This window comes from Zalophus californianus, chromosome 7 (assembly GCF_009762305.2).
Source record: "Zalophus californianus isolate mZalCal1 chromosome 7, mZalCal1.pri.v2, whole genome shotgun sequence".
Classification (NCBI taxonomy): Eukaryota; Metazoa; Chordata; class Mammalia; order Carnivora; family Otariidae; genus Zalophus; species Zalophus californianus.
In genome coordinates, this window is record NC_045601.1 from 49,585,188 (window position 1) to 49,599,392 (window position 14,205).

Below are 14,205 nucleotides of genomic sequence, written 5' to 3' on the forward strand. Positions count from 1 at the left end.
ATTTCTAACTTAATTCTACTGTGGAATATACTTGCATACTCTGTATATTTTGCCTATTTTTCAATTTATTGAGACTTGTCTCGTTGCCTACAATGTGGTCATTCTTGGTGAGTTTTCCATGTGTACTCGAAAAGAATGTACAGTTTCTGCCATACTATCGTTCTTCTACCAGTTGCTGAAAGATGTTGAAATCTCCAACTACTAAAATGTGGAGTTGTTTTCTTTTCAATTTCATCAGTTTTTGATTCATATACTTTGAAGCTCTGCATAAACACTTAAATTTGTTATGACCATTTTAACATTATGAAATGCCTTTCTTTATCCCTGGTAGTAGTCTTTGCTCTAAAATTGTCTTGTCTATTACTAATACAGGCTATTCCAACTTTCTTTTGATTAATGTTTACATGGTATATCTATTTTACCTTTTATATTTTTAATCTATGTGTTTCTTAGTAGTTAAAGTAAGTTCAAGTAGATAGCATCTTCTTCTCTAGCCAATCTGAGTATCTCTGCCTATTCACTGAAGTATTTAGACTTTTTGTAATTAATGTAAATATCAGTATAATTTGGCTTAAATTCATTATCTTTGTTTCCTTTTTCCCCTTTTCCTGGCTTCTTTAGGATTGAGTGATATTTATTCCATTTTATCTCCACTATTGGGTATTAACTCTCTGTTATTATTTGCTTTTAGAGATAACTCTAAAGTTTACAATTTATTGGGACTCCTGTGGCTCAGTTTGGTTAAGCGTCTTGGGATCGAGCCCCACCTTGGGCTCCTTGCTCAGCGAGGAGCTTGCTTCTCCCTCTTCCTCTGCCGGCCATTCCCCCTGCTTGTGCTCTCCCGCACGCATGATCTCTCTCTCTCTGTTAAATAAATAAATAAAATCTTAAAAAAAAAAAAAAAAGATATCAAGCCAGAAACTGGCTTAGGGTATTCAAGTGAAAGGATTCAGCTAAGTGGCAACCCAAATATAAACAAAAGAAACCAGCCTAAAACACATTAAGTATTTAGAACAGGCCCTTCATGATTGATAATTAAGGTGGATTAACCTTCATCCTGAATTATTGATATTAATGATCCACTGTGAGCAAAATGATCTCTAAAGTACTTTCTAATTGTGAAATATTATTCTGTCTTATCTATCAAACATAACTGATGGCTTATCACTACAAATTTTATAAGACATTGTGTCTTTTCCTACTAAAAGAAAATATTTCCACTATTGTCATCATCCAAAGGTGCCACCACTTTTATTTGTTTATCAGATCATAAGATGATACTGGCCCATTACCCTTGACCTAGTCAAACCTCTACAAAAGGCTTAATGATGCTATTTAGGATGCATTTCCTTGCTGCTTTTTGCAGGTGGCTTTCGCATTGTTGCATAGACAGTGATAGGAACATCAGTTATTGTCAGGCAATGACTTCCAGGGCATCTTCGGAGTTGCCTGAATAAGAGAGCAAATGACATGTGGTTTGATACTAAATAGGAAATTTTTTCAGAGGAGCAAAGTTTGCATATCAACTGTTTTAAATCATTTTGAAAGCTTTGAATGTCACAATATAATTATAACACAGTGGCACTGATGAGCCAGACATTTTAGACCTATGTTGCAAAGAAATTGTGATTGTTGCCATACATTTAGTCACAGGAAATTTATAAATATAAAATAACCCTCTGGATGATCATTTTGAAAGGTATGCAGTGATTGCTAAATGGCAAAAAAAAGGCGGGGGGTGGGGAAGTGCATAGTTCTAAACATAGTGATAATACTATGGCAATTTATGCATATAGGCACCTTAAAATCACTTCAATTGAGTGATCTAAAAACTAGAATATTTGTGGAAAAATATAAAACTGAACATGCTATTCCATACACTATTCAAATGTTGACTGAATTTCAGGTTTAAAAGAATCTTTAGGGGCACCTGGGTGGCTCAGACGTTAAGCGTCTGCCTTCGGCTCAGGTCATGGTTCCAGGGTCCTGGGATCGAGCCCCACATAGGGCTCCCTGCTCAGCGGGAAGCAGGGAAGCCTGCTTCTCTCTCTCCCACTCCCCCTGCCTGTGTTCCCTCTCTCACTGTGTCTCTCTCTGTCAAATAAATAAATAAAATCTTTAAAAAATAAAAGAATCTTTAAATGGCATCTAGTCCAAAAATACAACTAGTGCTTGAATTTCTCTTCCAACATTCCCACCAGATAATCACCTAACCTCAGACATTTCTAAAGACAAGTGCTTAGTACTTCCCAAAATAGTAGTGCATCCTTGAACAACTCTGATTTTTAAAGTACCTGCCTTATTAAGCTCAAATCTGTGTTCTAAAAATTTCTAAGCCATGAGAAATCTAACAATGTATATTTGATGTTTTGCTATGGTAAGCAGCAGAAAAGTGAAACAACTCCTATTCTTCATAGTTTTCTTCAATTTGCAGAAAATGATTTTGTTTTATAAAATATTCATACTCTATATTACTATCTTTCTGTTAAAAGTCGAATCAAAGCCAAAGTGACACTAAATCTGAGGTTGGGGTCTTCTTCATATTTGTCGCCTTATGCCTAGCATATAGGAGCCCTAAAGGTTTGCTTGTTTAAATGAATGCTATCTTTCTTCTATCTATCAACAACAACGTAACAACAATCTAGCTAAAAATTCACCAAAAAAAGAATTGGTCTATCACTGAGACTTAACAAAGGTACCAAAAACAGACTGGCTAAGAAAACCTGTAATCTGTTAATACTAATTTCATAAGCAATGTTTGTTAATATTAATTTAATGGTCCTGGATTTTTTTCTTGCTAATATTGAACACCAACTAAAGCTTATATTGATAATAGCCATTACGCATTTCCGTAGTCATCAGGATGAGCAGACCTTACCTAGTTGGTGACATCTCTTTCCCATTACAGGCAGCACTGGAGCTCAGCCCCGATTCCAGCCCAGCTGAAGAATCTCCTCCTTCCACTGGAAACCTCCTTGGCTGGGTCCCAAACTGAAAAGGCATAATTCACTGAAAACCTAGATCAGAAAGTTAAAATAATGGCATTGGGTTGAGTTGTCTTCAGAAAGTTCTTTGGATGTTTTATTTTTTATTTAATGTTATTATTTTGTACACACACACAACTATATACAGATATATAGAAACGACATTTCAAAGTATCTATAGAAGTATATAAATGCTATATTACACAACTCCCCTTTACATACAATTTGAAGTCTAGCAACAAATATAAAACAGCCATTAGATGGTAGAAGTAAACTGTGCCCTATGGTTAACATTACTGAAGTCTATTTCTGCTATGTGAAAAAAACCCAGCTTGCTTGAAATGGGTGTTAACAATAAACAAGCTTGAGCTCCTACTTCCACTCCCCACTGCCTCTCTGTCAAACCCTTCTCTTCCTTATAAGTAGAGCCGAGCCTCACATCCTCCATGATAGGTTCCATTAATCCTGTTCCTGATGATCATTCAACCCCCCGCCTCTGTACATTTACAGCACATTAGTTAAGAAAGTGGGAGAGTTGGACAGACTATGTAATCCTAAGCAAGGTATTTAACCAAGCACGCTTCTCAAGGATAAATTGGAAATAATAGTATCTCTTTCCAGGGTAATAGTGTGGATTACATTAGGTAATACATGTAAAATGCAATGCCTAACACATAGTTAGTGCTCCATAAATGTTAATTATTAGTACCCAGTGGATGCTACTGGGCATTATTAAATATATGTACACAAACACACACATAACATAATGTATATGTCAGATATAAGTATGATACACAAACACACACACAACTATATAAAATAAGCTCTTTACTGCCTACTATTGCCTCTACTTGGAACTCTTCCCTACCCCACTGCTCCCCACTCCTTACTTGCTAGGACCAACTCATTCATTAAGTCTGAATTTACAGTTCACTTTCTCAGAGAAGCCATCCATAACCACTCCATTATAGAAGTTTTCACAGCACTCTCTATTTTGGCTTTATAACAGTTATCACTCTAATTCAGGATTCCTCAACTGTGACACCATGCACATCTGGGGCCAGATAGCTCTTTGTTGGGGAGAGAAGTTGCCCTGTGCTTTGTAGAATGTTTTGTAGCATCAAGGCGTCCACCCACTGCACACCAATAGCACCTCCCCCAAAGCTGTGACAATCAAAAATGTCTCCAGATATTGCCAATATGTTCCCTGGTGGAGAAGGGGAAGAAATCATCCCCTGTTGAGAACCAGCGCCCTAATTTTTTGTAAATGTTTTTACTTAATCATTGCCCCTCCCACCTTTCATACCTATCTTTGTCACCACTCACTGAATCCTTAATACCTAGAACAGTGGCTGGCACACCGTAATTAATAACTTTTGTATAAATTTATATGTGTTCAACAAAAGACAGGAAAAATGAAATATGTCTTATAACTGTTTTTTTATGCCTAGAAGAGTATTCTATGCCTAATAAGTGTTTGTTGTGGTAATAATAAAACTAAATTATTAAAGTTTAGGAATTTGAATATTATATATAATGGTTTTTATAGACTGTGTTTCCTTTATCAAGGAAAAAAAGTGGTATGCTCAATGACAAGTTAGTAAAACTACAGTAAAATCTATGGTTTAGTATAACTATCTAATTTATGTAGATACCAAGTTCTGGCTAATTCGATCAAGGATACATAGACTTACCAAAATAGGCTGAGTCTGATTCCTGTAGAGGTGAATAAATCAACTGCTTCTACTGACCTTCCATAGAAGGTTGGAATTGCCAAAGGAATGATGATCAAATGTTCCAGTGACACCCAGAAATTATTACATCAGAAGATTCTTTCACATAGTTTCCTACCTGCTAAAGAATAAAATGTCACAATTCATAGCTCCAGCAGCAAGCTGAAACTCAGCAAAGAATTATCTCTGAAGTTTGTTTGACAGTCTTATTCTTTTCACTGCCTCATTCTCCAATGATATGAAATATTTTAATCTATGAATGAATTTACTTATATTCTACGCCTACAGTCTAATCTGTACAAAATCATGAGATTCTTCTCATTTTATATCCCATTTTCTTCATTATCTTTATCTTCCAGTTTTTCCCTTAACTATTAATACAAACTAATCCAATCTAACGATGTCCTCATCCCACACCAAAGGCCTCAAACTGCACCTTTACAAATTTCCCTATGGCTCTTCCTATGTGGGATTCTTTACATCTCCCTAATGCCTGGACTACCTCTTCTTTTCTATTTCCCCAAGAACCTTGAAATTCCCAAGTGACAGAAATAAGGACAACTGAGAAAACAAGAATACATCTTATACTGTCTTCTCTGTTCTGTTCCCTGGACCCTGAGGCTCTCCTCTGTACCATCTTTGTCAAAGGAATGATGATCAAATGTCCCAGTAACACCCCAAAATTATGACATCAGAATTCTCTCACATAGGGCTCCTGGGTGGCTCAGTCGGTTAAGCGACTGCCTTTGGCTCAGGTCATGATCCCGGGGTCCTGGGATCGAGTCCCGCAACAGGCTCCCTGCTCAGCGGGGAGTCTGCATCTCCCTCTGCTTCTGCCTGCCACTCCCCCTGCTTGTGTGCTGACTCTCTCTCTCTCTCTCTCAATCTCTCTCTCTCTCTCTGTCAAATAAATAAATAAAATCTTGAAAAAAAATAATTCTTTCACATAGGTTCCTCCTATCTGCTAAAGAATAAAATGTCTCATAGTTCATAGCCCCAGCAACAAGATGAAACTTATCTTCTGAACTCTCTCCCCTGCCTTCCCTCTCCCAACTTCTGTAGCAATAGCTTACCTCACAGAATGTAATGCTAAAGTATAACCCTTAAGCCAGAACATTTCTCTTCAGCTAATCTTTTTTTTCAATTTTCATAGTTGATGACAAACTATTAAACGACATGAAGCATTTTTTTTCATTTAATAAAAACCTTTTTTACTACCCACATTTTCTAAGTTCCCACTGTTCTGTTTTTATATGATTTACATTACAGGAAGTTGGCATTTTACATAATTTAGTTGATGGACAAAATCTTACCTCTACCTTCTTTTTCTTACTAGGGTGCTATGTGTGAATAGTTGATCACAATTTTAGCTTAGAGAAACCATTTAACTGACTGTGTCATAGTTAGACAAACTGAAATAATTGCTAGCCATTGTTAGCTAATGTATCATTAGGACCTAAACATTTGATCCTTAGGATGGCAAAAATTTTTAATAGTTTACATTTTCTAGTGGAGGTGCCTGTGGGAAAACGGTAGGTTTTGACATGAAAATTAGGTTTGAATTTTAACAGCATGTTAACTCTGAGACTTTGAGCAAATCACTAAAAGTCTACCTGAAAAAAAGGTATGAATTTCTATTATCAAAGAGTCGTTTTGAGGAATAAAAAAAACTAACATGTAATAAAGCCAATGTCTGAAATACAAAAATTCCACCAGCATACATTATTTTCTCTTTGTGCATAATTCTTAAAATCAGAGTGTTGAAGCATTGATTTCACTTTTTAATCATTGATATATTTTTAAACTACAAAGTGAAGTATCTGCATGTGAAATATTCATAAATTCCTCTAATTTATTATGATTTTTAACTAGGTATTTGGCACAAGTTGCACCAAGTTTCTTTTTTTGGTATGGGTAATACAACAAAACAAACCAAACAGTAGCCTTAATGATGAAACTTTCTAGTACTAGAGAAATAATACATCACAAAATGAACTTAACTCTCCAGCAGAACTTCACAGAGAAATGGATGAATATATGAAGTATAAATGTTGGGGGCGGGGGATGTTGGAGATGGTGAAATCTCTAAATACTCTCTCTTAATCCTCATAAGCCTGAGAGTAATAATGATCTTTCAATCCTCAGAATATTGATTTATGAGATGTAGGAAAGGAGTAATGCTCAAACTTGTCATATCCTAAGACAATAGATCTATTACCCATCTATTACCCATTTCAACAAATATTTGCTGAGAATCCACCATGAGCCAGACATATGTTAAGTGCGAAAGATAAAATATTGAGCAAAACAAACACAGTGTCTATCCTAGTAGAGTTTACAGGTAGGGTAGTATATGCCCTAGACTAGGATATCAAACCTAAGTCTAAAGAACGAGTAGACATCAACTAGGTGAAAATGGGTGGGAAGTAAAAACATTGACACAGTTCAGGATGGGGCAAACAGAGGAAACAGCATGTGCAAAGATCATGTGCCAGTAGAGAAGACAACAGAAAATATGAAAGGCCAGCATAACCATGGTAGAGAAAATAAAAAAATAAGGTCAGAGAAATAAGTAGAAGCTAAACCAAGCAGGCACATGAACCCAAGTTAAAGAATTTATGAGCAAGGGAGCTCACAAAAGAATTTTAATCTTTCAGGAAACTTACTAGTTTTCATTTATTTTTCTCTGTTTTGTTTTTTATTTGATTTCTTCTCCAATCTTTAGTATTTGCTTTTTTTCTGTTTACTTTGGGCTTAATCTGTTTCTCTTTTTCTAGTATCTTAAAATGGAAGCCTAGATCATTGATTTGAGACCTACCTTCTTGAAATAAGCATTTAATTCTATAAATTTCCATCAAAGCACTACTTGAGATTCATTCCACAAATTTTGAAATGTTGTATTTTCATTACGTTCAGTTAAAAATTTCCCTCTTGGTTTCTTCTTTGACCTATGAGTTATTTAGAACTGTGTTATTTCGTTTTCAAATATATGGAATTATTCTAGCTAGTTCTCTTTTACTGATTTCTTAGATTCCATTGCTGGCAGAGAACATTCTTTATATGATTATAATTCTTTTATATTTATTGAGATTTGCTTATGGTCAGACTATGGACTATCTTGGTAAGTGTTCCACCTACTCTTGAAAAGAATATGTATTCTGCTGTCATTGAGTGAAGTGTTCTATCATTGAATTACTTGGTTGACAGAGTTCTTCAAATCTTCTGCATTCTTACTGATTTCCTGTATTCTTCTTTATCAATTATTGAAATAAGGATGTTGAAATCTCCAAATATAATTATGAATGTATCTGTCTCTCTATTCTGCCAGTTTTTGCTTCATATAATTTGAAGCTCTGATATTAGGTACATAAATATTTAGTAGTGTTATGTCCTCCTGATGAATTGACAACTTTATTATTAAAAACTATCCCTCTTTATCTCTAGTAATATTCTGTGCCCTGAGATCTACTTTGTCTGAAATTTATATAGATACTTTCTTTTCATTAATGTTAGTATAATGTATCTTTTCCTGTCTTTTTACTTTTAACTTATTTGGTCTTTATATCCAATGTGGTTTTCTTATAAACAGTATATAGTTGAGTCTTGCTTTTTCTTATCTACTCTGATGATCTCTGACTTTTAATTAACGTTTCAATTATCTACATTTAATGTGATAGATATAACTGAATTTGTATGCCCTCTTCCTATTTGTATTCTATTTGTGCTGTTCTTTTTTCCCTTTTTTCTTATTCTGTTCTTTTGAAACAATTGAGTATATTTCATGAATCTATTCTATCTTCATTATTGGCTTATTGCTTCACAACTTTATGTTTTCTTTTTGGTTACTTTAAGGTATAGAGTATACATTTTTAACTTTTCTGTTTGCCTTAAATAACATCATGCCACTTCACATACACTAAAAGAACCTTACACTGAAAGAAACTCACACTAAAAGAACCATTTCCCCTCTCCCACCCTGTATTATTTTATCATACATTTTACTTCCACATATATTATAAACCCCACAACACATTATAAATTTCTCTTTAAGCAACTGTTTTTGAAGAAAATTTTAAAATTTTATACTTACCCACATATTTATATTTACCCACATATTTATTGTTTTCTATATTTACCCACATATTTACCATTTTCAGTGTTCTTGGTCCCCTTCAGTCAGTCCAGATTTCCCTTCAACATCATTTTCCTTTTATCCGAATGAAGATTTTTATTTAACAGTTCTAGTCTACTAGCAATCAATTCATTCTGGTTTTGTATGTTTTTACTTCATCTCCACTTTTTCATCTCCATTTTTGAACAATATTTTTGCTGACTATGAAATCCTGTCAACAGTTTTGTTTTGCAGGGCTTTTTTTAAGTACTTAAAGATTTTGCTCCAGTCTTCTGATTTGCATTGTTTCTAAGTCTGCTTTTATTTTTAACTTTGTTCCTCTACATGTAGTGTGTGTGTCCTTTTTTCTTCTGGGTGCTTTTAATATTTTTCTTAGCCACTGGTATTAATTTGATTATAATGTGCTTGGTGTGGTTTTATTCCTGTTTCCTGTGTCTAAAGTTTCATTGAGTTTCTTGGGTCTGTGAGTTCATAGTTTTTGTCACATGTGAAAACTTTTCAGACATGATCTCTTCAAGTATTTTTTCTTCCTCCTTCTGGAACTCCAATTACGGTATATAAAGCTGTTTGAAGTTGTCCCATAGCTCACTCATCCTCTTTTATTCTCTTTTCATTCTATTTTGGATAGTTTCTACTGTTTGCAATGTCTAATCTGCTCTTAATTCCATCCAGTGTACTTTTCATCTTAGACATTGCATTCTTTTTTATCTCTAGATGTCTGATTAGGGTCTTTTATATTTGTCTCTTCTTAATCTTTCCATGCTTCCTTCTGCCTTCTTGAACATATGAAGTATATTTATGTTATTTTAAGTCCTCGTCTACCAATTCCTTCATTTGTGCCATTTCTTGGTTTGCTTTTACTGATTCTTATTAACCACATATGGAGTGTTTGCTACATCTTCACCTATCTTGCAATTTTTCATCGAATGGCAGAATTTTACATTGTTGAATGCTGGATTTTATTTTTAGTCCTCCAAGCACTTTCAAGTTTTAATCTGGGACACAGTTACTTGGAAATAGCTTGGCCCTTTGGAGGCTTGATTTTACGCTCTCCTAGGCTAGATCAGAACAGCCATTCATCTATGGCTAATTTCTATCCACTACTAAGGCAATATCCTTACTGTACTCAACACCCCCAGACATTACAGGGCTCTTCCACTAAAGATACTGGGAATGTAAACTAGTCCCAGCCTTGTGTGAACCCCCAAAATTGTTCTGCCTGCTTCTTCCCAGTGGTTCATTCCTCAGTCTTGAGTAGTTTCCCCACAGGCATATACTGATCAGTACTCAGTTTAAGGCTCAGAGAAATTCCCTGAAGATCTCCAGAGCTTTCTCTATATACTCACTCCTGGCATTGTGCTCTGAAAATTATAGCTGCCTTAGTCCCACAGAATTTTCAGTTCTGTCTCCCCAACCAGGATGGCTGCTGGGTTGTGTCTGAGCTCTGTTCATCAGAAAGAAGTTACTAATGTCAATGCTACCTAGAGCAATCTACACATTCAATGCAATCCCTATCAAAATACTATCAACTTTTTTTCAAAGAAATGAAACAAATAATCCTAAAATTTGTATGGAACCAGAAAAGAACCCGAATAGCCAGAGGAATGTTGAAAAAGAAAAGCAAAGCTGGTGGCATCATCACCAATTCCAGACTTCAAGCTCTATTACAAAGTTGTCTGGAATCCGGAAAAGAACCCGAATAGCCAGAGGAATGTTGAAAAAGAAAAGCAAAGCTGGTGGCATCATCACCAATTCCAGACTTCAAGCTCTATTACAAAGTTGTCATCATCAAGACAGTATGGTACTGGCATAAAAACAGACACATAGATCAATGGAACAGAATAGAGAGCCCAAAAATGGACCCTCAACTCTATGGTCAACTCATCTTCAACAAAGCAGGAAAGAACATCCAATGGGAAAAAAGTCTCTTCAACAAATGGCATTGGGAAAATTGGACAGCCACATGCAGAAGAATGAAACTGGGCCATTTCCTTACACCACACACAAAAATAGACTCAAAATGGATGAAAGACCTAAATGTGAGACAGGAATCCATCAAAATCCTAGAGAAGAACACAGGCAGCAACTTCTTCGACCTCAGCTGCAGCAACTTCTTCCTAGAAACATCGCCAAAGGCAAGGGAAGCAAGGGCAAAAATGAACTATTGGGATTTCATCAAGATAAAAAGCTTTTGCACAGCAAAGGAAACAGTCAACAAAACCAAAAGACAGCCGACATAATGGGAGAAGATATTCGCAAATCACATATCAGATAAAGGGCTAGTATCCAAAATCTATAAAGAACTTACCAAACTCAACACCCAAAGAACAAATAATCCAATCAAGAAAAATCAAGAAATGGGCAGAAGACATGAACAGACATCTCTGCAAAGAAGACATCCAAATGCCCAACAGACACATGAAAAAGTGCTCAACATCGCTTGGCATCAGGGAAATCCAAATCAAAACCTCAATGAGATACCACCTCACACCAGTCAGAATGGCTAAAATTAACAAGTCAGGAAACGACAGATGTTGGCAAGGATGCAGAGAAAGGGGAACCCTCCTACACTGTTGGTGGGAATGCAAGCTGGTGCAGCCACTCTGGAAAACAGCATGGAGGTTCCTCAAAAATTCGAAAATAGAGCTACCCTACGACCCAGCAATTGCACTACTGGGTATTTACCCCAAAGATACAAATGTAGTGATCCGAAGGGGTACATGCACCCCAATGTTTATAGCAGCAATGTCCACAATAGCCAAACTGTGGAAAGAGCCAAGATGTCCATCAACAGATGAATAGATAAAGAAGATGTGGTATATATATATACAATGGAATATTATGCAGCCATAAAAAAAAAAAATGAAATCTTGCCATTTGCAATGACGTGGATGGAACTAGAGGGTATTATGCTAAGCGAAATAAGTCAATCAGAGAAAGACAAGTATCATATGATCTCACTGATATGAGGAATTCTTAATCTCAAGAAACTGAGGGTTGCTGGAGTGGTGGGGGTGTGGGAGGGATGGGGTGGCTGGGTGATAGACATTGGGGAGGGTATGTGCTATGGTAAGCGCTGTGAATTATGTAAGACTGATGAATCACAGACCTGTACCTCTGAAACAAATAATACATTTTATGTTAAAAAGGAAAAAAAGAAGAAGATAGTAGGAAAGGAAAAATGAAGGTGGGGAATCAGAGGGGGAGACAAACCATGAGAGACTATGGACTCTGAGAAACAAACCGAGGGTTTTAGAGGGGAGGGGGGTGGAGGATGGGTTAGCCCAGTGATGGGTATTGAGGGGACATATTGAATGGAGCACTGGGTGTTATACACAAACAATGAATCATGGAACACTACATCAAAAACTAATGATGTAATGTATGGTGACTAACATAACATAATAAAATTAAATTAAAAAAAAAGAAAGAAGTTACTAGGTCTAGTCCATACTCAAGGAGAAGGAATGCTGTATTCTGATACCATGTCTAAGAATACTTATAATATACTTATAAATGTTGTTCATCAAACATTTCTGGCTTTCTGCCTTCTGGAAATTGCAATTCCTGTCCCCCTATGATTACTCAGAGCCCATGTGACTAGTTTTGGCCAGTGAGTTAACAACAGTCATTAACTGCAGGGCAAGATCCTCTTGAGTTGTCTTTCTCTATGCCACAAAAGCCAAGAATGTACCAAATAGTGGTAGTTCAGCAACCTGGGTGCCAAAGTGGGGTAAACATAAAGCACAACCACAGAGACCTCCCAAAGACATGGATCATGTGCAAAAATATAAACCTTTATTGTTTTACACCACTGAGATTTAGGGGTTAGTTGTAACCATAACTCAGCAAAATTTATAACTTACACAGACTTAGGTCCAGCCTTAAGAACTGCCGTAACAAAAATCTAAAATATAAGTCATTAGCATAGTGGTCAGGCAGCAGGTGACAAGAAATCTGTTACTGGAAGCTGAAAGCATAGTTATTTATGTTATTCGTGGCAAATGTACTGGGAAAGACCTTTGCAAAATTCTTGCGATAACCTAGAAGACAGATTATTTACTAATGAACTTGAATTCGAGGGGAAGAGGTTAGAAGACAATGTTGGTAAAACGTTGGTTGCTATGGCTGTGTTAGTCAAGTTATATGAAAGAGAGATGGGCTCAGAAACGCAGTGTGCCAACAGAAATAAAAATGGATAGAGCCCCCACAAATTCCAATTATATTCAAGTGACAACTTGGAGAGTCAAGGGTGTATAATTTCCTTGGGACACATTTTATTCCCCCTCAGAACTTTGCAATATATTTTCAATGTCTTCCAGTACTGAATGTGCTATAGATGAGTCTAACAAACCCTAATTGTTTTTTCTCCACCATCCCCCCACCACCTTCCTAGGATTTTGTAGTTCCTCAGAATTTTGTGGAAATTATTATGTCAGTAAAGAAGTGATGGAGTTCCTAATTGAAATCTGGTCTAAATTGGTCAGTAAGAGTTCAGAGTGTTTTTCAATGTTTGACAATTTTCGGTACTCGGTAATTTTCCGGAATGTCTGATTTTTCCGTCTTCTTCCTTCCATCTAATTTACATAAATCAAATGCCTAGTTTTAATTTCATCTCTTCCACTAGACTTCTATTTACTGATCTACATCCTCATCCACTGAATCCTACTGAACTTACAGTCAGCACCACACAATATTGTAAGACAAAAACTGTTTTAGTACTTCGTGTGTATCTTAGATGGTAGGCTTCCTGGAGCTGGATATATGTCTTGATTTCTTCTGAATACTCCAGAAGGCCTGGAAGTTAATGTCGGGAGTATCCAGCTTCAACGAACATTGACTGGGTCTCTGAAGCGCTTTTTTGTCAAAGTGTATAAACTACCTAGTTTCGGTTGTAGCCTGACACGCCTATTTGGGGTTTCTTTGTTGCTCATCGACAGTTTTCTGTTAGAAGAAAGGGCTTGTTGGATAGACGCACGAAAGCAGAGCGTCCCGAGGAATCTGATTAAACGGAATTTGACCCACCTCCCAGGGGGTTGAGACTGTGAACAAAAACTAAACCTCTGATAGCCCATAAACACTTTTGAAGACACACATTTTAAAATCCCACTCCAAAGCCTAGCTACCCGGCAGTTACCCCAGCCTCCGGAGCTGCAGAAGCTCAAAGATGTTGGCAAGCAGCGGGATCTACGGTCCGGAGGCCCAGTCGCTATGGTAACGGTGGGACGCAAGTACCTTTGCGCGCCCTTCTGACGGAAAAACTTAGCTTCATTCTAGGGAAGAGCGTTGCGACGGCAGTGACTTGCGGCGGCAGCGTGACTTACGGCTTCGCGGCTCCTCCAGGCGCGCCGCTGGT

General features: G+C 36.7%; 1 protein-coding gene across 9 annotated transcripts; it reads right to left on the bottom strand.

Annotated features, from left to right (window-relative positions):
- Positions 1 to 1,229: 1,229 nt before the first annotated feature.
- On the bottom strand, positions 1,230 to 14,130 carry FAM229B (family with sequence similarity 229 member B). 9 transcript variants are annotated; one of them, XR_003521396.1, is made up of 5 exons: positions 13,987 to 14,045; positions 7,536 to 7,665; positions 4,679 to 4,835; positions 2,879 to 3,017; positions 1,233 to 1,449 (listed from the first exon to the last, which is right to left on the bottom strand). XR_003521396.1 is itself a non-coding variant. In XM_027601997.1 (4 exons), exons 3-4 carry the CDS (start codon positions 3,001 to 3,003, stop codon positions 1,332 to 1,334), a joined length of 243 nt encoding a protein of 80 aa, XP_027457798.1. In that variant the 5' UTR covers positions 3,004 to 3,017; positions 4,679 to 4,838; positions 13,987 to 14,128; the 3' UTR covers positions 1,233 to 1,331. The 9 variants fall into 9 exon arrangements, 6 of the variants coding, with proteins under 6 accessions (XP_027457798.1, XP_027457803.1, XP_027457801.1 ...); XR_003521395.1 differs by having other exon boundaries at positions 4,679 to 4,838; XR_003521394.1 differs by lacking the exon at positions 7,536 to 7,665 and having other exon boundaries at positions 1,230 to 1,449; positions 13,987 to 14,130.
- Positions 14,131 to 14,205: the final 75 nt, after the last annotated feature.